The 25,041-nt window shown below is 42.5% G+C and overlaps 2 protein-coding genes across 2 annotated transcripts; both read right to left on the reverse strand.

The window, feature by feature from the left end:
* Window positions 1–2,390: 2,390 nt before the first annotated feature.
* On the reverse strand, window positions 2,391–3,336 carry PRR18 (proline rich 18). The gene has a single exon (XM_049800973.1). The coding sequence runs from the start codon at window positions 3,270–3,272 to the stop codon at window positions 2,415–2,417; it is 858 nt and encodes a 285-aa protein (XP_049656930.1). The 5' UTR covers window positions 3,273–3,336; the 3' UTR covers window positions 2,391–2,414.
* Window positions 3,337–5,331: 1,995 nt separating this feature from the next.
* On the reverse strand, window positions 5,332–24,571 carry SFT2D1 (SFT2 domain containing 1). Its single transcript, XM_049800972.1, has 8 exons — window positions 24,451–24,571; window positions 18,330–18,416; window positions 15,646–15,728; window positions 12,627–12,708; window positions 10,568–10,603; window positions 9,746–9,804; window positions 8,341–8,370; window positions 5,332–6,041 (listed from the first exon to the last, which is right to left on the reverse strand). Exons 1-8 carry the CDS (start codon window positions 24,511–24,513, stop codon window positions 6,002–6,004), a joined length of 480 nt encoding a protein of 159 aa, XP_049656929.1. The 5' UTR covers window positions 24,514–24,571; the 3' UTR covers window positions 5,332–6,001.
* Between the last annotated feature and the right edge of the window lie 470 nt (window positions 24,572–25,041).

Raw genomic sequence — 25,041 nt, forward strand, 5'->3', positions numbered from 1 at the left:
TGAAAAAATACCGAGAGACAAGCTACATGCAGAATTAACAGAAGTTACTGTTAGTGTGTAGTAACTTCCTCTGTTCTAACATCGCCTGCAAGATTTATGGGCATTTCAGATGAAAGTATTCAGAGCACTAAGGGCATCATTTATGGTTAAAAGAGAGCAGAAAGGTAGCAAATACTGAAAACAATAAATCTTGACATTAACATTTAGTGAAGGAGGTACTGTTCCAAGCAGACATTAGCTATATGACTCGAGAGAGCCCAGTGGCTCTTGACATCCAGCCCAAAATCAGGACTGCGTATACTCAAGACAAGGCCACGTCAGGCGCACATTCAATTACCACATACGATGACTTGCCTAATGCAAAAGGTCTTAGCTGTGTGATCTCTGGGTAGCTTTGTTAAAATTAATTCTTTTGGGGGAAAAAAAAAAAAAGAAATCTATCCAGGCAGTTCCCAAGTTTTCAAATTCTTCTTCCTAGCGTACTCTGAGCAGGTTCCTCCTTTGTCAGACTTGGCAGTCCGCCTTCAACACCCCCCCCCCCCCCAAGTCACGCTGTATTTGCTGCTGTTGTGCATTCAAATTTATTGAATTTCCTGCCGCACTTCAGCCTCTGAACAAAGCAGCTTTCAGCCTCACAAGTAAGCTTTATCATACTTCAGCCCCTAATGAACGAATCACTTTTCGTTGCAACTGGAGATACTGATTATAGTCGATATGAAAGCACGGAGCGCTTTTAAGGAACAACATTTGTAAGGGTCCGGGATGCTCCTTTATAAACTCGCATTCCCAAAAGGGACAGAAGCGGAAAACTCAGCTACAGCTCAACTACTGCTGTTTCCCTCATTGTTAGAAGAAAGAAAAACCAAACCAAAAGTGGGTCTGACATCAATCCAGCATAAACTAAATTTGGCAGGAATTTGGCAATTGTTAAGACAGACTTGCTTGAAAACGTTACTGAAAATTGATGAACACAGCAAAAGTACATGCAAACTCAGTTAAAATGGTAGGAAGATGCATGTGTTTCATAGCTAGTGCTACAAATAACTCTCTACATTTGCTTAAACGAAATAGAATTACTCTCCATACCTTCTCATGCCCCATGCTTTTCTTGCTGGCCTTTGAGCGTAGCTATTTCACACCTGTGTTATATTGGTTCATTATTTTTTCCACAGCTGTAGCAATGCATTTAATAAATAAAATTTCCTCAGATCATCTCTCCACTGTCATTCCTGAAGTTTCAGAGGAAAAAAGTGTTTGAACAAACCTGGAGCAAGAGGGAATACTGTACAAAAACGTACCACATCGCTACGTTGTGCAACTGATCTATAGAAAGGTTTATCTCCCGCGATTTAATGGAACAGTCAACACAGACATCGGTTGGTGTAAAGGACCGACATCCACGTGAAATGGGTAAATCCCAACGCGCGGCACTAAACTGTCTTTTACTCCGCTCAGTAAATTCAACTTAACACGTTCCTACACGCTCCAACGTTCAGCTGCGAAGCGTTTACCACACCGCAGCAAACGTTTCGGTCTGCCTCGTGTTCCGAGAAGCTGGGTAACACCGACACGAGAGCGGCAGTAAGGGGCCAAGGCACCTTCTCCTCCCCACCAGACACTTTGTACCCTTGGCCCTCCCGCCCCCTCCTCGCCTCTCCCGACCGGGGGTCGCTGACAAAGGCTGCGGCCGCTGCCCCCCCACACCCCCCACCCCGGCCTGGGACGGGGCTGAGACCGCGTTGCCCCCGCACACCCCCGGCCTCGCCTCTCCGCGGTCCCGGGAGCCAACACGGCGCCGTGGCCGTGTCCCCCCTCCCCGAAAGGGACCCCCCCCCGCGTCGCCTCCGTTCCCTTGCCCGCCGCCGCGCCGGTTCACCGAGGAACCCACCGGCTCAGCGCGTTGTTGGGAGCCGAGCGGGGGGGGGGGGGGGGGGGGGGGAATGGGGGATGTGCCGGTACCCGCAGCCGCCCGAATCGGGCTAATAGGTGCCCCGTACGGGTGCTCGGCACGGCGAGCAGCCCGGCAGCCTTCCCCCGAGGCGGGCGGCGAACCAGGAGAGCGGGCACAGCTCAACGCGGAGCTCACCGAGGCGCTAAGGCTAGTGCAAGGCAACGGCCGTTTATTGGAATAAATAAAAAGGAGCTTTTATGTACAAAATATACAAAATCATGACGCGCATCTTACAAAGTAGGCGAGAGCCTTAAAAAAAAATCGGGGAGGGGAGGCAGGACGCCCACAGCCGGCCCCTCTCCCTCCACCGCCGCCGCCGCTCCTTTGTCCCCCGCCCCAGCGCCTTCCCGGGGACCGGCTCCGGGCCGGGGCCGAGCCCCCCCCGCCGCCCCCCGGGTCTCGGGGCAGAAGAGCCGCGGGGAGCGGCCGGCGGCGCCTCCTCCTCCCCGGGCCCCGCTGGGGCTCAGAGGGTGCCCAGGTGCGGCAGCGTCTCCAGCCTGTCGGGGCGGTCGCGGTCGCGGCCGGCCGCGCTCTCCACGCCGCGCAGCCACTCGGTGCACTTTCGCACCAGCCCTTCGTCCAGCGCGGCCCCCGCCGCCGCCTCCTCCTCCTCCTCCTCGTATTCCTCGTCGTCGTAGCGGTGCCTGTCGTTGAGCAGCGAGATCTTCAGCAGGGCGCGCAAATCGCCGCCGCCCGCCCGGCCTCCGCGCCGCGCCGGCCCCGGCCCCGGCCCCGCTCTGCCGCCGGGGGAAGGGGCGGGCTGCCCCCGCTGCCGCTCCAGGCTGCGGCGCTGCAGCACCCGCACGGCCTCCGGCGGCAGGCTCAGCGAGAACCGCGGCGCCGGCTCCCCCGCCGCCCCCCCCAGGCTCTCGCAGGAGCGGCTGCCCGGCCCCGGCGCCCGCGGGCGGCCCCGCGGCTGCGGCGGCGGGGCGGGCTGGGGGCGCGTCCCCCGCTCGGCCGGCGGCCTCCGCGGCGGCTGCCGCTGCAGGGAGGCGCAGGGCCAGGAGCCGGAGAGGGGGCCCGGCCGCTCCGGGGGCGCCGCCCGCGCCTTCCTGGCCGCCTTCTCCTCCGCCGCCCGAGGCGCAGCCTTCTTGGGGGCCGCCGCCGCCGGCGCCTTCTTGGGCTGCGCCCGGGCGGCCCCGGGGGAAGCGGCGGGCGCCGCCGGCAGGATGGGCGGCAGGGAGGCGGCGCGGCCGGGAGCCCCCTCCGGCTCCTCGCTGCGGGCCCAGGCGGCCGCGCTGCGCGGGGGAGCCCCGGGCAGGGCGGCGCATCTCCCCGCGGGCGGGCAGGGCCCCGCTGCGCGCCGGGGCTGCAGCCCCATGGCGAGAGGCGGCCGGCGGCGGCGGCGGCGGCGGCAGGGCGGGCTCCGCCTGCGCCGGCAGCCGCCGCTTTTGGCCCCCCTCCCCCGATAACCCGTCCCCCTTACCCGCCCTTCGCCCGCCCCGGGAACAGCCTTCCGCGGGGTGGGCGTGCGGGCGGGGGTCCTCCCGGCGCTCCTCCGCCTTGCCGGGCCAGCCGGCCCGGTGGGGTCGGGTCCGCCGCCGTCCCCGGCCCGGAGCAGAGCCGAAGGGGGGGGGGGGGGGGGCCCGGCGGGACTCCTGCTCCCGAGGGGCTCCTGCTCCCCCCAGGGCAGGCAGGCTCTAAACTCCTCCCAAAGCCCTCAAGCGTCCACGGGCGAAAGGGCTGGCTTTTGGTGTCCCCTTAAACCAGCGCCCTCACGCCGCCTTCGAAACACGAACGGTTAGTTCGAGCTCCTGGACTCCTGGACGTACCGGGAGTAAGGGCAGGGAGAGCCGACACGAGTGCCGTCAGCCACGCCGAGACCTAGAGCAGACTCACACCTACGTGAAATTCCAAAACGCACCAGCCACGTCGAGGACAAGAGCAGCCTGGCTTGGTAACGAAGGGCGTAGGCCAGAGATCCTTCCTCCTAGCCTCAACTCCTTCTGAGCAATGTGCTTTGCCTCAATCACAACACTCCTGGTCGTTTGGTTTGAGGTTTTTTTGAGGAGGATGCGAAGGAGCCAAAGATACCACTGAAAGGCGGCAGTGTGTGTGCCAGACAAAGAAAGTGAATCCTTAAATGTTCAGGAAAGAAAAACAAACAAGAAAGCACATGATGTAGCAGACCTAAGTGTATATAAAAGCATACCAGTACATGGAACTTTTGGACCTCGGTTCTCGAACCTGTGCTGCTGATCTAATACTAAGTGTTAACTCATGGGTGTTAACTTTGTTATTTACCATAGCACATAAAAAGAATTAAAAAACCCCAGCAGAATAACTAATACCATTCTAATTAAAGATGACAGCGATGGTGATTGTGTACTGGAACTAGTGGCTGATGGGCAAAGCCAATTCTGGAGCAAACAACTTCCCGGTCCTGAAGCACCGACTGATGGGATGGGATGTCCCCGGTGCCAGTTACGGTCAGTGTCCCAACAGGAAAGAGCCACCGGGGAAGGGGCAGTGACAGTCATTTCCAGGATGACATCCATCACTACCTAAACACATACTAGTTCATCCTCAACGCAAACTAAAAACTCAAAGAAACTAGAAATTCACTCAAGGGTCCACCAGCACGCCAGGTCTGATGGGCAGAGCTGGAGAAGCTGTCACGACACCAAGCAGTACTAACGAGCCCAAGAGCCTGCTGCTGCAGGGTCAGGACTACCTGGTCCCCCCCATCACCTGCAGGAAGGATGTCTAGCTGGCAATTTATTGTTACTAATCAGTTAACAGGGGTGGCTTGGTTGGCAGTTTAGCTGCAAAACCATGCAGTCATCCTTTATCCAGCTTCCCCCAAAGATGTTGCTCTTTTGTGCAACACACACTGAGATTTAACAGAAATGTACTGTAATTCGTCTCTTCAGCCTGAACCCCAAATACTACAAGGCAGGGGGTTTTCCCCTTCCTGACACTGAAGCTCACACCTTTTCAAATCCATTCCCCTCTTCTTCTATTTGTGGATCAGTGGGAAAAAAAAATAATCCAAAACAACTGGGGCTTAGAACACAGCTAATCAAGCACATGCTGCTAAAAGAACCTCCTGTAACATAGTATCACCCATCAAACATTAAGGATTTAACTTTGCTCCTGAATAACTGAGTAACTCTTAGTTGCAAAAAACTAGAAATGGGAACATCTTATTGAAGCTAGGCAAAGTATTAGACTTCAATTTAACAGTTTAAGTCAGAATGGCCAGTTTGTCTGAATACTAACACTAAGAAGCTTTAAAGTAACTTCTGCAAGTCTAATAACCAAATTTGGATATAGTCATGTACATATCCCATTTTTTAATATATTTTCATATTTATTCAAGTGTAATGCTGAAATTTTCAGCCCTGTATAGCAGATTCCTAAATAAAAAGTAGTTTAGGCACCTTTAAAACTGATTTATTTCACAAATCTCATCTATACATTAGCCATAAGTTCTTTTAGTAAAAAGTATTTAAGTAGGAAAGAAAAGAAATCATTTAAAATATAGCTTTTTAATAAAATCCAACAAGCTTTAAAAAGACCTTTCACAGATTTTCGTTAAGCTTTTTCCATAAGGCACATGTATAGGCATTTCAAAGGAGCAGTTAATTATAACTTACCAAATCTTTACAACGTTTATAAAACTCTTGTCTTTGGAAATGCATACAGTAAATAATATACAAACATAAATGGCACATTGCGCATTTTAGACAGAACTGTAAATGAAATCTTTATGCATACTACCCAGACCTTAGTGGCCTGCCTCCACTGGGGAATAAACTGTGCTACTGGATGCAATGTAGTTTTAAGACTACTCTGCACAAAGTATTTAAATGTACTTTTTTGTTAAAAAAAAAGCCTAAAGGTTCCAGGGTAAACACAAAGAGTTCACCCAATTTATTTTAAAAACTGTTTCTAGTACAGATTATTTAATCCCCCAGATGCAAGAGGCAAGGAAAATACTAAATTGTTACTGGGTATTTCATGAGTGGAAAAGTATAGTTTTCCGAGCAAAATTCACAGAGGAATAAAAGTTGGCTTTTAAAGCATACAGTGGTTCCTGGTTTTAATTTACCCTAGACAGGACGAGAAGCATTTAATCACAGCGTCCCTTTAAAAAGAAAAGAAAAGAAAAACAAAAAGAGTCAAGATATTTGTTATTTTCTTTACATACACACAAACCATTATGCATTTAAAATTAAAAAAACTACATAAAGACAAAAATCAATAGTTTGTCAAACGGCATCTTAACAGCCATTGTTATGTTGAGTACATCTACAGCACCAGCTAAAGCAAAGGCTCAAGCCCATTCTGAAGCTCAGGTCTGCCCATATTGTCCAAGTCTTCCACACTGTTTACACTCAAGCACATGCTAAAATGCAGACATAGTGTTAAAAATTGTTCTGCAGCACACTTGGTGGCTTAGCAAAGGTCAAAGCCTTATTTTGCAAAGGCTGGCCAGCAAGGGCAGGGCTGAGGAGCATGCCAAATCCAGACAATCAGCAAAGCACAGGTGCTTTTGAGTCCAAGCCACATTGGAGTTAGACCATCATGTCACCCGAAAAAAACACCCAGGCTGAAGGGTTTAAAGTGCATGTACTAACAGTGCAGGATGAAAGGTTCGCTCAGCCTTAACGTTTGAAAGATCGAAAGGGTCTGTTTCTTTAACTGACAATAAATCAACCATTTTCTGACTATTCTACTTACATCACTCCAGTCTATTTTTCGCTTTCTCAAAAATGTAACAACTTATTAAAGGAGTGGAATTTGTATGCTGTTGTTGGTCAATTTGAAAAAATGAAGAAGAATACTATCATGACTCTTTAAGGTCATTGTATGTATGGTTTTTTTTGTTGTTTGGGTTTTTTGTTGTTGTTATTGCTGCATAGGTTTGGGGTGGGGTTTTTGCCATGCCAGCAGGAGAGCCACCATTATTTAAAAAAAAAAAAAAAAACAACACCCAACCCCACAAACAAGTAAACTGTTGTTAAGAGTAAACCATTAAGAGAGTGAAATCAAGTACTGATAATATTGTTGAAATCAAGACAAATGCATACTTTAAACAAGTTACATAATCCTGTTCTCTGGCACTTAACATGGTTTAGATCACTATTTCCCTAAGAAAGGCAGCCTGTACAAGAAATTTATGGTAGCATTCCACACAAACAAATAATAATTCCTAAAGTAATGACTGTATTACTAAAAGCAGCCTGTGTAAAATTCAGTTCTTTGGCTCATATGATCTAATAAACAAATGAAAACAAAGAAATTAAGTGATGCATATAACCTATTGTTTTTCTGACCAGAACTTGGAAGTACTGTCGGTAGGGAAGAAAAGACCAGTGACTAGCAGGTCAACTTGTTTTCTGTGCATAGCAGAACATTTTAAAAATAAAAAAAAGAGAGGAGGGGAAGAAAAAAAAAAATGACCCTACTGAGACTGCCACATGGACACAGGAACTATAAGAATTCAGACTACTACTTTTGACTGGGTTAGCTTGAGGTATCAAAAATAGTAAGATGACCATTTGAAGCCTGAGTTCAGTTAAAGTGTTTAATCCATTGTAATTATCAACTACTATCTTTAATATATACATACATGGCTTAATAATCCTCCCTAGATCAAATCTGAAGCTTTAAAAAAAAATAAAAATCCATAGTACAGATCTTTCAGCAAAGTTACAGAAACACTACAGAAGATATCAGATGAAAGCGATAGACAATACTTTGTATTCATTCCTCTCCCCCCCACCCCCCTACAGAAAACCTCATTAAGTAACATACAGACATGGAAGCACTTCATTTTTTTAAAAAACACACTGCTGAAAGACCAATCTGCATTTTACGTGAAACATTAAAAATAGATTTTTCTTTTTGTTTACTTGCATGTGGTTTCACTATGCATTTGGCTAGCTTTCGTTCCCTTTTTGTACACACAAGAGCGCAAAGAAAGAGAGAAGCTTGCCAAAACGAAAATTAACATGAAGCACTGCCTTTGCCTCTCCTAAAAATGATGGAGGAATTCAGAAGTAGACTTAGCAGCTGAAACTATGCTTGTTTCTTTGCTTTTAACTAAGACCTCAGATCCGCAAGTTATTTTTAATGTAAGTACTGGAAAAGTCACTATTGCATCAATGCATTTTTAAATCACTAGAGAATTTAAACAAAAATTCAATTTATTTTCAGAAATGAAAATCGGAATGAAATTTAACAAAGTGAATTACTATGCACTTTACTTGTATTTAAAGCTTATCTTCAGCATTACCGTGAGTTCAGCTATGTCATTTTCTAAAAATTAAAAGGGAGAAGGACATGTTTTTTCACATATTGAATTTAAGGACTCTTTTCTCCTCTCCCTAGCATAAAGATAACTGAGTTTTGTTAAGATGGAAGTAATTATGCAGACTCACCTTGCAAAAGGAATATACGAGAGACTATACCTGAAAAAGAGAGGAAAAGAGTATATTCAACAGTGTTCACATCTCTCCTAGAACCCAATTATTTCACTGCAGTCCAGCGTTAATAAAAGCAACCTGTTGTAACAAAACTTTTAAGATTACCTGCTCAATTCAATGCTTACCTGAGAAAAGACATGCTTGGACAAGAACTAAACATACTGCCAAGGATTTCCTGGGGTTTTTTTTTGTTGGTTTTTTTTTTTTTTTTTAAATATCATTCATAACTTCTATTGCACGTAAACTTAAAAAAGCATATTTACTATCACCAGTTTCAAAAGGGATGGAGATTTCTGGAAAAACTGTATTCTTCCAACGTGATATAGACAACTTTTTCCAGTTTAAAAGACAATATACATTACTATGCAAATACACATCCAATATTATTTATGTAACTCTAAACACAGATATATGCTGTAGTAGGAATAATATGCCACAATTGTGACACTCAAACAGCTGATAATTCTATTATCCTCTGAAACTTGCTTCTCACAAGCCTCCAGGCTATGTTTTGTTCTCATGCCCAGCCTGATCAAGCTCTAGGACACTTAACAAATGTGAAGCTGTCTCCTGTAAACATGTAGAACACAGGTTGAGTTAGCAATGTTCCCTCTGTCTAGTACCAAGCATTTACCTGGACCCAGCATGATGCCCAAGAGTCCCTATCCTGAACAAATGGTTATTTGTCCTCAGATCCAAGTTCAGTATAGACTGTGTGTATTCAAGGCAAGTTCAAACAAGAATTGTGGTCACCTTGGATCAGCTAGGAGTTAGTACCTGGGACAAGGAAACCAAGTATGTTCAGTTGTATCTCCATGGAGAAAGCAGTAACTTCCAGAACTTCTGCCAGGCTGCAAGTAACTCATCTAACTGTGCTCCCACATTCCCAAACATAGCCCTTGAGCACATCTGGATGGTCATCATAGTACCTGCTGCACTAAATTTACCCTCTCACATCCAGCCACTCTTTACCCAGTGCTGCTGAATATTCTTGGGGCAGGACACACCCTATGAAAATGTTATTTAGTTTCTTCGACTTCAAAAATGAAAATTTAGTTAGAACTCAAAAGCAGGGCATATTAATATACAGTTACTTTCACAACAGAGAAAAGGCATGAGAATTTTTTTGCATATAGATTCCTTTCATAATGCCTCAAATAAGTTCACATATTGCAGAATATACTTAAAATTACTATTTTTGCAAGACGATTGCATATAGATTTTGCAGAAGTTACACAACCTAGCTTACAGAAACAGATTGAGGCTAGCATTTGGGCACACTTATGTTATGTGAAGCATATATATATAGGTTTATAATCATGTGGGTGTAGGGGTAAGGAGAAGTTAAAATGAACCTTACCAGGTCATTGCCAAGAACTGCAATATGCAGAATAACAACGCCAAACCTTTTTTGTTCCACTAAGTAAAAACAAAGAAAATATTGTAAGTTAGTTCACTTTGCACCAGTCTACACTGCAAACAATTGCAACAGCCTGCTCAGCCAAAAATTTAGTTGACTGACGATGCCTAAATTTCCTTGTCTTAACTTAATTTGCTACTCCTTTCCACTCTAAAAACTTTCCATTCATTTTATCTGTCGCTCCATTAGCATCCTGCTAAGGAAGCCTTCTTTAGCTTTGAAAACACTTAACAGCATCAATGCTAACACTGTCACTTTCGTTCATGATACTGTACTTCTGCAAATATAGAAGTTCACTTCAGCTACATATTTACTTCTATGGAACACAACTACAGCCAGTTTTTCAATTGAGATGCCTGAAGGTACTTGCTCTGTCTCTCTTCCTTTGTCTTAATCAGTTTAGTATTCTGTACCTCTGGTTTCTAAACATCACTACATATTCTCTGACATAAGTACACATCACTAAGATGAAAGGTTATTTTAACTTGCTTTTCTTAGTTCTTAGTCCAGAGGCCTGCAGACTGAACCTGATGCTCTAGATTTTGTATTCTCATCTACATCACACACAGGTGGAAGAATGCATTTGCTTTGTAGTCAGCAGGCTCATCACTCCACCTAAGCTCAACTGTAGTTGAAAACACAAATACCACACACACAAGCTCATCCTTCCTCTACAATTGAACTGTATGTTAAAGCTGTAACACAATTAATAAACTAACCAACCTCGATTGCTCTTTAGAGGAACAAAGTATTCTCACTTACCCAGAATACAGCACACAGAGTCAATACTAGGAAAAGCTGGGGACAGATGAAAGGGAAGACAAAAATAGAAAAGAATGAATACTGAAATACACAAAAGCAAAACCAGCATCTCTTTTCATGTTTTCAATGTGTAATCAGCATTTTCAGAATTGACTTAGGAAACAAGCAGGGCCAAAGGCTGTCACATAGTGACTATATGCTGAACTCCAGGTAAAGTGGTGTTTTCCAAAGTACAGTGTGATGTGCTCCATGGCCAGAAGGGCTGAGACAAGCCGTAGAAGAAAGAGGAGGCAGGAACTAACTTCAGGAACCATGATGAGTATAACCAGGTCTATGTAGTCTATGTGTCACGTCTATTAAGAGATGGGCTTAGCTGATAAAGCTTGCCTGAAAGCAACCAAGTAGTCTGGGAACTGCTGTTCTATTATTTCAGTACATACTATAATTTTGGATCTAGTATTCATAACATCAACATCTGACAAGAAAGGTACATGCATCACCATGAAAATCCAATTATTAAAAACACCCATTCACAATTATGGTATTTGGCAAACACAGGCTCTGCTTCTTCTGCCAATGTTTTTTCATCTTCCCACAGTAATGAAGAGCCCACTAGGGAGCAGTTGCTTCATACACAGTGAAAAGGTCACATGAAGATTTATTCAAGCTACTTGGACACCTTTGATGGAACATTACAATGATCAGGTTTCCTATGCCAAATTAATCACACCATTTGTGCAAGCAACACTTTGAACTTTTCCACTAAATCTCATCTGGCTCCCTCCATTTGTCATTACACATCGTAGAAAATGGAATTAAACCAAAATAATTTTCACTGAAAAAAAAAATTTTGGCGTTTTATTGAAAGAAATAAAAATAACAGACTCTCTTGAAATTCTCCAAACATACTTGTGACTCCTGGGTTGCCTACACTTCTAGCTTCATGTTAGGATGGGGAAGAAAACAGTCAAATACATAAAAAGTTTTCTAAACTTCAGAAGTTTGCCAGTTCTTCTCTGTATTACTGAAATTTTCCATCCTGACAGTCTTAGCTCTCATCCAATGTTCCTATTTCCTATTAGATGACACCTTTCATTCTGGTTTTTTCCTAACCTTGTTGGTAGCTTCTCTGCACAGGTAGGTAGGTAGGTAGGTAGGTCTGTGATGTTTTTTCTACTCTCTATTCTCCTTCCTTTTCTGACATGTCTTGTTTCCACAGCCATGAAAGTAAGTTGGGTTTTTTTTTGTCACCATGTCTGAGCACAGTGGATGATAGGATAACAGAGCAAATAATTTTTGTGCCGGCTGTTTTAGTGTCTGGCTTAGGCCCTCAGCTCGACCAAAAAAAGCCCACAGCTGTAAAGTACTGGAGAATTCATGCTCAGCAAACAGAGACTCTAGAGAATTGGAGATAATCTTGGACATTTTTACTGAAGACCTATGAAACGTAACTTCCCTAGGACTTGTAACCTGGTATGATTTGAAAGAGATGGCAAAAAGTTACCTCTTTAACAAAGCTCAGAGTCCAAGTAAGGATCAAGTCACTTCTCCAAAAGATGTGGGCAAACGTGAGATTCTCAATTGAGATTACAACTTCCAGACTGGGGGGAGAAACTAATTTTCTCCATTGCTTTGAAAGTGATGAACCACTAAGCTATACAAACAGAACTGCATCCAACAAACAACTGTCAGGTTAGACTTGGTGACCACTGACTTTTTACAGTAGCTGAAGTGTCTCTTTTTAGCCTGATTCTTGAAGAAATTGTTTTAGAAAACAAATTAAAAATAATCAACCTAATATTAGCATTTAATAAGAAAATTTAGTAGAGAACATTTTAATCCAAATGATTAATTAAAAAGAAATTATAAGCAACAAAAACACAAGCTCATAGAAAGGAGTTAGATCTTTATGATACCCAGAGCTAATCAGCTTGACTACTATCACTCAGTACAAAGAAGAGTTGGACTAAGAAATAACCTCCCTTAGTAAAGCCTCAGATTTAGCTTTGAGGCTAAAGGAAAACTTTTTAGCAAAAGGAAGTAAAGACAATATATTTACCAGCATCACAACTGTAGCTATTAATCTTTTTGGCTCAAACATCGCTTTCAGTTGCTTCAGTGGCCCCATCAGGAAACATGTACTAATAAGAGAGAAAAAACAAAACAAATCTTAAATCACTTTCAAGTAAATCTTTGCAAAAGACAACAGATAATTAGTTTTCCAACAGTTAGATGAGTACAAAGGCTTTAAAAAAGGCATTTCAGAGTTTAGCAACAGAGACCCACCAGAATGAAAGGTGAATGCTCCATGAATTTAGACCCAGAAACAGCTTACATATTGTTACCCTTGGTCATGACATTCTTTCCAAAACATTACCACTTATAGCAGAGGGTTGTCAAGTTGAAGTCTAGTGAATTTCATGTTGAGGCTGTTCTAAGAACTGACTTGCAAAAAGAATTCAAAGAATACAAACACCAAAATCCTGTACAAAATTTCTGTTTAGCAATAAGCTTCTTACCCAGGCACCATGCAAGTTGCTACAATCAGTATTACAGGGAAGCTCTACCTCTGCCCAAACTCAGAAAGCAAAAAAAAGGAAAAACTTCAGTAGTTTGTATTAAATCCTCCTGCTTTCTTCTACTCTGTAGTCTTGAAGGGAGAATGAAAACCATCAGCAATGCTGTGCTGTACCTGTTCTTGCAAAGAAATGAGATGTGAACCAAGAATTCACAACTGTAGGAGTAATTATCTGGCTTCAAATATTCTGAGACAAGTCTCTTCCTTCCCTGTCATTGAAGCCATTCTGCTTTGTAGAAAATATTTAGTGAGAGAGTGAGAATGCCTGTAACCTTGTGGTGGTCTGAATGCTTTCCTACAGTGTAGGAAACCTAGTTTAACTCCTTTTCTAGTTAATATTTATTTATATGAAATGAAATAATCAATAGCAGGGAACAGTTTGGTGGAGCTCCCCCTTGAAACCAGTCATAAGCCTGGTGAAGCACACATCTTCTAAGACAGAAGAAATATGGGAATCCATGTCCCAAAGCAGTAAACTAAATCCATGATCTCCCACACCCAGATGTTCCCCTACCAGCAACTTTGTGTACATAGCTCCTTCTTTTCACTTGTTTTTATTCTTCAAGTTGTGTAGACAGACCTCAAAAGTCCATATTAAATGGGAAAAAAGTTTTCTCAATTCAAAAGACAAAAATGTTTTAAATTCACTGCAATCCAAACTAACCTTTTCTTAGTATTTTTTAATCTTGGCTGCTGCACCATAAAATTAAATTAAGAAAAAGAGAGACCTGAAGAACTAGAATAAAAAATTAGTTAGCTAGTGGAAGGACAGGGATGATGAAAATATGGTGGTAAAAATGAGGGAGGTTTGGGCCACATAAAACAGGCAGAAAACACAAAGAAAGTAAAATGCATTGATGCTAGCCTGATTAGCATTGAAGGACAGACAATACAAGAGCTTCTCCAGATATGTGAGAGAATCCATAGGGAGCAGAAAGGCTGGAAAAAGTCTAGAGGTCCTCTACTGACACAGGATAGTTCTTATATACAACACATTCTGTAGAAAATACACCCATCATCCCAGAGAAAAATCAAGTAAGTATCATTGTTTTCATGGTTGTGGCTAGAAAATCATAGTAAAAAACTAGGCTAGACAGGACTATTTAGTAAGAGTGGTAACTGCAGTTGTTTTAAACACAGACTTGCAAACAAGCCTGAAAAAGTTTAAATCTCTTTGTCAAGTTGGGACTTTATTGTCATTTCCTACTGTCTTAGAACACAGTTGCCTGTTGTTTCTGTCCAAAAGGACTACTGAAGGGGAAGGGGGCCTCTTCTCATTTTAGTTGGAGTCCAGACTAAAGTTTTTCAGAATTCTCCTAAAAGAAATACCAGTCTGTAAAAGCTTTCCTCTTAGTTCACTGACAATTAGACTTGATTAGTACCAAGTCTCTAAAATGCTAATTTAATTTGAAGCAGTGAAAACACACCCAAAATACGAGGTAAAAGAACCAACCAGCCAAACAAAAACCCCCCAAACCAACAACAAAGAATAAGGAATAAGGGAGAGAAAGGGAAATACTCAGTTTTGCCTACGTCCGGTACTAACTTGTTGTCTTGTTTTAGTACAAGACGGAAGTTACACAAATGAGACTCAACTCCAGTATAAACACTTTTGTCCCCTAACAAATTTGTTGAGGAAAAGCAGCACACCATCACATTTCTCAAATGTTAATGTCACATTGCCTGAGTTTTAACAGATTAACAATGCCTTGACTCAAGAGTTAAGTGACTTGACTAAAGTCAGAGTCCATGGAAGTCAAGACCAGACTCCATGGATATTGAGTCTCATGACCACACTTCAACTATGCTAAGTTAGTAAGAGAAGGAGGACAAACAGAAACTGAAAATACTTTATGGACATGAAGCTGTTTCTTACATGTCTTTCAAACAGTGAAAAAAGAGCTTTAGATCCTAGGAGGTCCCTTCTGCAAATCTTTTAAGACTATGGGGAATACTGCGAAAAACCAAGCACAGAGTTTAAAAATACCCTGTGAACAATTTTTAGATTCTGCCTGGCCTTACAGTCAAAATGAGGATTTCCTGAACCTCTCCTTTTTCAGACAGTTTTCCTAGAAATAGGATGATCTCTCTGTTAAAAGCAAGAAGCTTCTTCCAGTAACAACACATCCACACAGTGGGCAGACTACCAGTTTGCCCCTGAAGCTGAGGTACCTCTGTACCAGGCAGAAGGACTTAGCTGTAAAAAGTACAAAACATTCAGCCAGTAATTTGTTATTCATACTTCAGATAGCAGTTGTGATGTGTCTACAAAACAATCACGGAAGGCATCACAAAGGCGGAATAACAAGTCAATAACAGATTTTCACAATTATTAATCTTAAAACTTAAGACAAACAAGATTTTATGTTGCTAACATTTCAATACAAAAACAATGTTGTTTATACACAACATAAATAGACAGCATTTTAGAGTAAAAGCAAATGTAAATGTAGATGAAAAGGAGGGTACTTTTCTAATAACAATAATTAAGAAATCATACCTGGCTAATGCAGCAATATTCCCCAGGGTGTAAAACAGTGCAAAAAGTTTGATCCCCTTTGGGAGCCATAGCAATGCCGTTCCCTATAAAAGAGGTTATTTGTATGTTTTTAATTAACTAATTCAATTTATTTAGATTTTATAATCTATAAATCTATTTTCAGTCTATGAAGAGTATCATAGCAGAGTCTACAGTTCTCAGATTTGTAGTAGTCAATGTTCAGCATACTTCTGTTGCCACCTACTGGCAAAATAATGTACTGATTGACTATATTTTGCAATATTTTTACAACTAGGCAATGTTTATTTATATTGTTTATTTGTACTGTTTATATTCTATTTATGACACTTTCAGTTTTGTGACAATACCCCACTACACGCTGTACACCTCTGCACACAAAGGAAAAAGTGCCATTAAGCCACACTAATAATCTAGCATCTCCTTTTTCCTCCAATGAACCACCTGGTCTTGCAGTCTAGATACGCACTGAGACTGAACAGAAATATTTTAGAACTCTTACTTCCAGACATCTCTTATTTCCACTAAACACAAGAAAATCCAAAGCCTTCTGCTGATCACAGTTCCTATGATGATCAGGAAGAAATAGAGCCTAAACTAGAAGCAAAATATGGTTTTTTTAGTTTGGTTTTTTACCTTTTGATGTGGACACTATGTCCTGCCAAAAAAAAAAAAAAAAAAGGCAACTATATTCCATCCAATTGCAATTTCAGTAGGGATCTGTGCTGTCAGTTTGTAGAGACCATAGCACAAGCAACCATTGAAAGCTGCAAGAGAAAAGTGTAAAGGAAAGCCTATGGACACTTTGCAAAGACTGGATTAAAGAAAAAACACCACCTGCAATTTTGGCTAGCCAAGAACACAATAACTCTACCAAAAGGTCCATAACCTGAAGCAGAAGGTGGTGGAGTTGCCAGCTCTCAGCATCATGTGGCAAAGCTTAGCTAGGGAGCTGCCTCCAAACTCTCCAACATACAAGGTCCACAAAAATACTAGCAAACTTTTGACTCTTATCTATCATGCTCTATCATGCTCAAGATAACTCAAGGAAACTTTAGGAAACCAAGATCCTAAAGCCTTTTATCTGTTGTTTCATAGTTTCACATCACGTGATATAGAAGAGGCACAAAGAGTAAACACCGAAAAAATACAAGGAAAATGACTGATTTTAACCTGTCCAGAAATAGGCATTAAAGAATAAACACAGTATGTACTAAAATCTGTGATTATGCTGGTCAAATATTACTTGCAAAAATAAAGGGGGGGGGGGAGAGCAGTCAACCAAATAATGCTTAAGCAACCCTAAAAAAGGGATATTCCAACCCAATTCTGAGCTCCCTCCATAGAACTTGCCCCTTCTCCAACAAACATCTGGCCAGAGTTTGTGTCACTGTACTTGGCATAAATATCAATATGAAGAATACTACTCTCCAGTTCCTTTATTGAGCTGATTACCACTTAAATAAGACCTCTCATAGGTAAGACCAGCAATTGTTCTGGTTTACCTCTGGGTCTCTTAACAAACTGCAAGTTTTGATAAAGAATCAGAAACTTCCATGTGCAGGAGAATCCAGCAAGGAGCCATTGCTGAGTGCCTCAAACAATCAACAGGTTGTTCCTCATTACATTAATGACAGGGATTAATGGCAAACCCAGAAACTAATGCACACAGGACAAGTTTCTCCATCCTACTACCAGAATGCATTACGACTCAAGACAATCTGCCTGATAGTCTCCACAAAAACTGCAAATGTCATCTACACACATTAGCCAAAGGCTGCTGACTAGCTTGCATCAGAAGTCATGCTCTGTGAAGAACCAACACCCTACTTCATCATGGAAAAACAAACAAACAAAAAACCCCAGACAGACAGACAAAACCAGTAGTCTGGATACTTCCCCACTGTTATTTCACCTGCTTCTGGGACTTTGCATACAGATGAAGAACTGCTTTGTTCTACAAGTTACCTGTGTCAGATTTTGATAGACCAAAACCATTAATAGATCTCAACTTTTAACTGCAGGCTTGAGCCTCCTGCCAACACCTCAAGTTCAAGAATGACCAAATGATTTGCTGGCTGTAAGATCAGGAGGAGTGCAGCAGGTTTTTAAAGTGTCAACATGCTACCACAGTCATCACCTATTGATTTGTGAGTGTGACAGGTTACACTTGTGGTTTCTTCAGCCTTTAAAAACGTTTCAAGCTTCCCCCTCCTTTCCCCCTCTTATTGGAGAGAATAAAAATAAGATGGGTACACAGTGAACAACAGCAAAATTTCTTTCCTAGTACACCAGTCACAAATCTAAATAAAAAATATAGCATATTTTGTCAGTGTTCAAACCTTTTAGAAAGTAATTTTATTAGGCTACAATAAAAATGCTCTTTGCTGTGAATGGAAGAAAGATGGTCAAAAATCATAATTTACAGAACAACAGCTCCTACATGCTAATTATATATTTAATGTCCAGTTAGATTTATGAATACCAAATTTAGGATACAGGTTGAAGCAAACACAGAATTACATATAAAGTATGAATATGAACAAGGTTTGGTTTATTTTGCTGTGCATTTGTGCATGCAGACTATATTCAGCATTGTTGCCTGTTTAAAAAAAAAAAAGGCAGAGCTAGCTAAATAAGCCAAAAGCCAACCAAACTTTACTTACAAGAATAGAACACACAACGCCAGCAACAAAACATATGGCAAACCATCTGACGCGAGTACCAAAGCTGAGTGTTGATGCATCGAGGACCTTAATAGGAGGAGAGGAAAAAAAATAAATATTACAAACACAGTTTTGAACAATCTAAAGGACATTTTTTTCTTTACTATTGCAGTCTTTAATTTCAGACAAAATATTTTTTTAGCCAGGAACAATTATTTCACCTAGCTTAACAGTTGCTTGCATATTAATTGCTTCAGTTTAAGAAATTATATTAGCAATCTGGTAACGTATTTCCAGAACAAACAAGACAAAACTTCTGAAGGTATATCCTGGCACTCAAGCAATCCTGCTCCACTTTCAAACAGACTTTCTTTTCACCATACAATTACAATTGAAAATTCTCACAATTGCACCAAAGCAGAAGACTGAATGGACCTTCTAGCAATTTGCAGATCAACGTACCTATTTGTGCAGCACTGCAGGTTCCTATAGACATTACTACCTTTTGCTGTTACTAGACAGAATCCATTGTACATATTAGTACAAGTATGCACTGCAGGCATTAGGATTCCACTTCAGTTACAATTCCTTACAGGGTGAAGGTGCAGGCAGATTACCAGAGCTTGTCTCATCCGACAGCTAACTTGCTGAAAGGCACCATTTTACTTCCTGCACCTCCTGTGTGACTCCAGAACCTGCAAGACCCCCTCAATGAGCTGAACTAGCTGACACAGCTCACCAAGCGGGAACAGAACCAGTGTTCCTCCTGCTCTGATGACTTAGTCCTATGCTGGACTAATGAGCCAAACCAGCTCAGCAAGATGTCAGCAAAGTGGCAGGACTGATCTAAGGAAAGAGACCGGGCCACATAGCTGGCAGAAGAACAGCCCCTTTCAGCAGAAGTGACTTGTTAGATACGCTCACCTCACCTTCTCCACCCATGCTGTAAGAACAATGTATTTCAGCTTACTCCAGGCCACTAAAATTAAAGATACTTCTATTCTAAACTGGTCTATTAAGTGAAGTGTTGCTTCAGCATATGTCAGATGACTATAAAAAGCTAACTTTCCTATTTATTTAGATGACACAAGGAAACTTGCCCTCTTGTTATCTAGTCTGCAGATATTTTCAATGAAGTATTATTAACCTAATAGACAAGTTAGGGCTTCCTCAACCAATGAGTTTGATGTTTCTCCAACTCTTTTGAGAAATTTCTCTTTCAGGTAGTGGTAAGTGAATGAATGAAATTTAGTTACTGCTTAGAATGATTTTACATCTGTACAAATGAAGAATCCATATCTAGTTTAATAAAAAAAGGGCCACACACAAGAACACATTTATGCACTGTGATGAATCAGCATCTGAATATCTGTTAACAAGGAATAGCTTGGACTACTTATAAAAAATTACCTTATTTAATCAAATTAAATACTTTGAATATTTACTTAAGAAGGGGCATTGGAATACTAAAAACTATCTTTTACACTTGCATACTGTCTGAGCAGACACAAAGTTGGGATACAGTATTGTTCTGAATTTTCTTTCCCCTTCTCTCTGTTCAGCAGTTAAGACAGAACTTCCCAAAGGTTAGAAGACAGCTTACCTTGTTGGGTCGAACTCCTTATCCTTATGTTCGCATTGAAGAAATAGACAAAAACAGTAACTAAAGATGGTTTAGTATTTGAAAAGCATATTTGATAATCATATTCCTGAATGTGTATACATGTAAGTAGTGCAGGAAGAGCTGGTAGGACATAACTGAAGATGCCCATTTGAATCATGCTTTTAGTTACACCTATTCATGCAACTAATCGTATGTACGCACACACACACAAAAAAGAGGAAAAAAAAAAAAAAAAAGAGTTCCACCCCTTTCCACCCCTGCTCAAAAATGAAGTGCGGATGGGCCAATACTACCAGTACACCCAAGACACGCATTTCAGATTGCCTAGAAAACAGGAAAAGGATGAAGGTAAATAATTTCTTCAGGTGTATCAGGCACATTGCTGCCACTTAACTGCTATTCTACCTCTAGTCTTAATATCTGGCGGTGTTCCTGAAACAACAGGAAATTTCATTTTTCACAGAAATTTGAAAATAGCTTTATCTTCATTTAAATCCCTGACAGTTATTAGGTGGAAAAAATACCAACACCATAAATAAGCGAACCAGACAGAGGCTCAGAACAAAAAAATGGCACAAGATTTAAAATATGATTTTAAAACTAGTTTAATACATCTTATGGATTTAATTTTTAAAAACTTAGATTGACAACATGTGCACATGAGCTGCAGGAAGATAAGCTGTAGCATGAGGGCTGCCAGAGCACCACAACATAGCATTCTCTGTAATAATAAAACTAAATAAATTAATTGGCATTAAAATGAAGGCTGATCCTCCAATCATTCCTGATGCCATCACTATCTATATTATCAAGCTGAACCTAGTTAATGCAATGTTTGAAATCCTGAAACTGGGGATATATCTGGTAATGCATTTGCTTAGTCCCTGATACCTAATTAAGTTTCATGGAAGCAATGGAACTGGTTACCTTTCCAAGATGTCTGTTTCACCCCTGTAGTGAAGCACCTTGCTGCAAAAGTTGAGTAACAGGTACATAGTTCAACTACTTAAACCACAGACTTCAGCTTGTGCTAAAATGCCAGGCTGCAATCTATAAAAGTTGAGGACCTGACACAGTGCCTGCATATTCTGCTGTATGTGCTACAGGAACAGTAATTTCGAAAAGAGGGGCTGTGAGACACCCTGAAGTAACAGCTTAGTTTCTTACACCTACACTCAGAGGCTATGAACCAGAACCCTAAGAAAAAGTTATTAAATCTAAGCTGCCTAAGCAACAAAAGCAGGAAACAACGTAAGGGTGATTAGAGGACTTTTTTTATTGTCTGACATCAGCCATACAGCTAATCCTAGATTTCAGATAAAAAGAGCTGTTGGCATTACACTCTATGACAATTGCATTAGCAGAAGCTTTTACTTAGAAGACTGAAAAAATTGCCATGCAAATTCCACATCTGGGGAAAGATTCATATGGAGAACTGTGCAGTGGTTGTGGCAAGGGAGTTCCTGTAAAACATACCCTTCTTGCTATACTGCCTACCAGCTTGTTTCTAAGCAATAGAAAGGAAACAGAAACAGCAACCAACAATAGCTATAGAAAACTAAGTGTTTCTAAGCTTTAATCCCAAACTCCTGGGCAAAAAAGATTTTTATTCACAGGATATTCCAAGAAAATATTACATCAAAGAAATGACAAAAACATCCAGAAATCAAGAGGAAACCCTAAGTGGAAACTGGAAGCCGGAAGGCAGACTTCCTGAAACATAAGGAACAGTCTTGCAATGGTCTAATACACAAGTTGCAAGCAACTGATAACGCCGTCTACTGAATAGCTTGCTATGAACACCTAGTAAGTCATATGAATGATAATCTGCAAGGCTGCCTTCGATCAAAAATATTTCTTGTGGTTTTGAACATCCACCTAGGCTCCCCTCATACACTAATTATCTTATCATAGTTTTCCATGTGGGCAAACAAACAAACAAAATAGAAGAACTTTCTTTAACAGGTTTTAAGAAAGATTCTAGAAGTTAACCATTGCATCTTTTCTTGATAGTAAATTTAAGAATATGGAAGTAATGGAGAAAACTCAATTTTAAAGAAATGTTGAGTATATTTACAGAATTGAGCTCCTAAGCAATATATCAAGCACCATATGTCAGTTGACAACTATCATGAAACGACAGCCAGATAATAAGCCGATGTGTCAGACTGATTATATATTAGTTTTGATGTTGATAAAACTAAACAGCATAATGCTGCCCTGACAACATCGTTACACGGGTATACTTAAAATTTATTATTGATTTTTTTGGTAACAAATTCCTTTAATGCTTTTTTTTTAAAATATATATTTAGAACAGTTGAACTAATTACAGCAAGAAGTGACAGTCATCTGAAGAGTTTAGAAAGTACAGAAAGACTTCATTGAATCATCACACAATTGTCTTACTATATACTTTTCTTCTACTTTACTTAACAGGAATTACTGCTGACTTCTGCTGACTTCATGGTAAAGTTTCTGCAAAAATCAAGGAGCAGAATAGAGAGACCTCTATGAACACAAACCGTATGATGGCTATTACACAATTATCAGCTATTTCAAAGAGAGGGCAATTGTTTTTAACCAAGCACATGACTCAGTTTCAGAAAGGTCATTTAAAACAGTTGAAGATTTTACACATAAAATGCACAACCTTATATTTTCTTTCACAACCTTAACTCTTAAAAAAAGTTCTTCTCTGCATGGGTGCACATACTTTTTTGCTCTATTGCACACACTTTAAAAATAGTCAACTCCATCCAGCTGCAAAGCTATAGCTTTAGTGAATCTCACGTATGAATTTCCTCACTAAAAAGAGGCTTGATTTCCAGTGTTCTAGAAGTACGTTGCTACTTTGAGAGAAGCCTACAGCAGAGACATTACCTGACCTAAACACTTGAGTTTTTCTTCATTGGGTATTTATTTACTTTAAAGAAGATCTTTCTGGTTCATCTTCTCATCACGAAGCTCCTTTGCACTATCCCAAAGACATATTTATATGCTTTCTTCTACCACGTACAGGATAGGCTTTAAATATGGGCAGACTTTTCCTATTTAAAGTCTTCTCCGGCTATAACAACATCTTTACATGCAACAGTCAATCATATATAGCTTAGTTACTGACATTTAACAAATAACACATTTGTAGCTCAGTTCTCTCCTTCTCAGGGTATACACCTCAAACATAAAAGCATGAAATACTTAAGCATTTATCTATTGATTGCTGCCTTAAAACAATCATCACAGCATCAAGTAAAGGAGAACTCTGTGTCACTGTCACGTATGTCATATGAAACGTGCCTGGGGATGGCAGCTTAATTAATTCTCTTGGAACTGAACTAAGATTAATAGAAATGTAAGTATTTCTTTGATAATCTTGAGATAAGATCAAAAGGCGAAGCATGCCTCCCAAATGCTGGCAGCCAGTTCTGGTGTGAAAGGGCTACACTGCTTCCAGAATCAGTCCAGTGTGGATACAATTTAGCTGCTTTACTGTGGCAGAGGCAAAGTTCATAAATCTTGAAGACCAGCAGCAGCTCCGTGGAAAGACAAGTAAAGCTTATCAGCAGTAAGCTGCTGGAACTAACATTATGCCACAGACACCAACTATACTCAGGCTGTGCTGGTTCCCCAAGGTTTATTAGTTGCTGCTCAGATCTGGGCTGCTCTATGTTCCAGCCTCCCCCACCACGCTCCAGCATCCTGTGGCACACAGTATCAAGATACTCCATGATGTGGGGCACTTTGACCTGCAGTCACACCAATTAAAAGGGAGCTGATGGTATAAATGGTTCTTTAGAAGTATGCTCGGGTTTGCTGCAACCTAGAAGTTAAGTCTTATTAATGTATGGCGTTCAAATGCAGTAGCAAAATCCAAAACTGATGATGACGAAGACAGTGAGGAGGAAACAGAAAAACTAAATTGTACTTGAGGAGTATGGGGCAAAAAAGGACTTCAGCACAACATACACAAAACGATCTCTGTCTAGACGAAAGTCCTTCTTTGCTTTTGCAAATTCAAGAGCATAAGGAAACGGAGAAGCAATTTAGATGTTGTTTAACTGATCACCAAGTACCAGGGCCACGCAGTTGGAAGAGTCCGCACAGGACCAGGAGACCCTGCTAACCCGAAGCGGGACGCGGAAAACAAAACCAAAGGACCCCAAACCACCGACACACCGAAGAGCCGCTCCGCGCACCGACAATTCGCCAAAACTCTCACTCCCGGGCAGGGCCTGCTGCCCACAAACCTCCTCCTCCGGCGCAGGCAGCAAACTCTCCTCTCTCCTCCGCCCCGTCCCTCCCGCTTACCGGCTCGGGCAGGGGGACACGGCGGGGAGCGGGGAGGCAGCGGGGGGAACACGGCAGCGCCTGAGGCCGCGGACACCGGTGCGGGCCTGCGGCGAGGAGCCTTCGGCCCCCAGCGCCCCGGGCAGCGGCCAGCAAGCCGCCGGTGCGGGGGCGGGGAAGGAAGAACGGGTCCCGGCCGGGCGGTACCTGCGCCGTCAGTCCCTGCTCCTCGTCGTCCTGCCCGGTCAGCACCCGCCGCAGCTTCTCCATGCCCAGAGCTGGGGCCGGGCCGCGCCGCGCCGCGCCGGACAGGAAGGGACGGTCCCACCGGAAGTGACGCGACCGGCGGGGCGGTCCCGCGCCTGCGCACTGGGGCGGTGCGGCCCCCTGCGGCGGGGGAGCCGGGTTCCTTCGGTGGGCCCCGGTCCCGGCTGCGGGAATCGGCTTATCTCGATCAGGACGGAGGCGATTTGCGCGAGCTCGGCAGCGGTGAATCCGCCGTTAAATAAAGCCTTTCGCGGAGGTACGGGCTGGCAGCGCCGCGATGGCCCGCGGCCCTGCCGGAGCCGCCGTTCGGGCGCCTTGGCGCCGCAGAGGGAAGGGGCCTGGGGCAGCGGCAGGCTCGCCGGCGCCGGGAGAGGCCTGCCTTACCCCCCGAGCTCGAGTGTGTGGGAGCAGGGGGGCCCGCGCCTGCTTTTCCTGGGGCCGTACCACGGGGAGGGCCGAGCGGTCGGTCAGCCGGCTGCCGGACATCAGGAGCGCTGCCCCGGCGCTCCTTGAGTTAGGGCTGCTCCCTGT

The sequence above is a fragment of the Accipiter gentilis genome, chromosome 5 (assembly GCF_929443795.1).
Source record: "Accipiter gentilis chromosome 5, bAccGen1.1, whole genome shotgun sequence".
Taxonomy (NCBI): Eukaryota; Metazoa; Chordata; class Aves; order Accipitriformes; family Accipitridae; genus Astur; species Astur gentilis.

Bases quoted from the DNA above. Each gene is read 5' to 3' on its own strand.
- SFT2D1 (XM_049800972.1), bottom strand. From the start codon at position 24,513: ATGGAGAAGCTGCGGCGGGTGCTGACCGGGCAGGACGACGAGGAGCAG. The intron at 12,709-15,645 runs GTATGATTTCTT...CTCTCTTATTAG, and splicing joins AATATTGCTGCATTAGCCAG to TACATGTTTCCTGATGGGGC. The intron at 9,805-10,567 runs GTAAGTGAGAAT...GTTTTTACTTAG, and splicing joins CTCTGTGTGCTGTATTCTGG to TGGAACAAAAAAGGTTTGGC.
- PRR18 (XM_049800973.1), bottom strand. From the start codon at position 3,272: ATGGGGCTGCAGCCCCGGCGCGCAGCGGGGCCCTGCCCGCCCGCGGGG.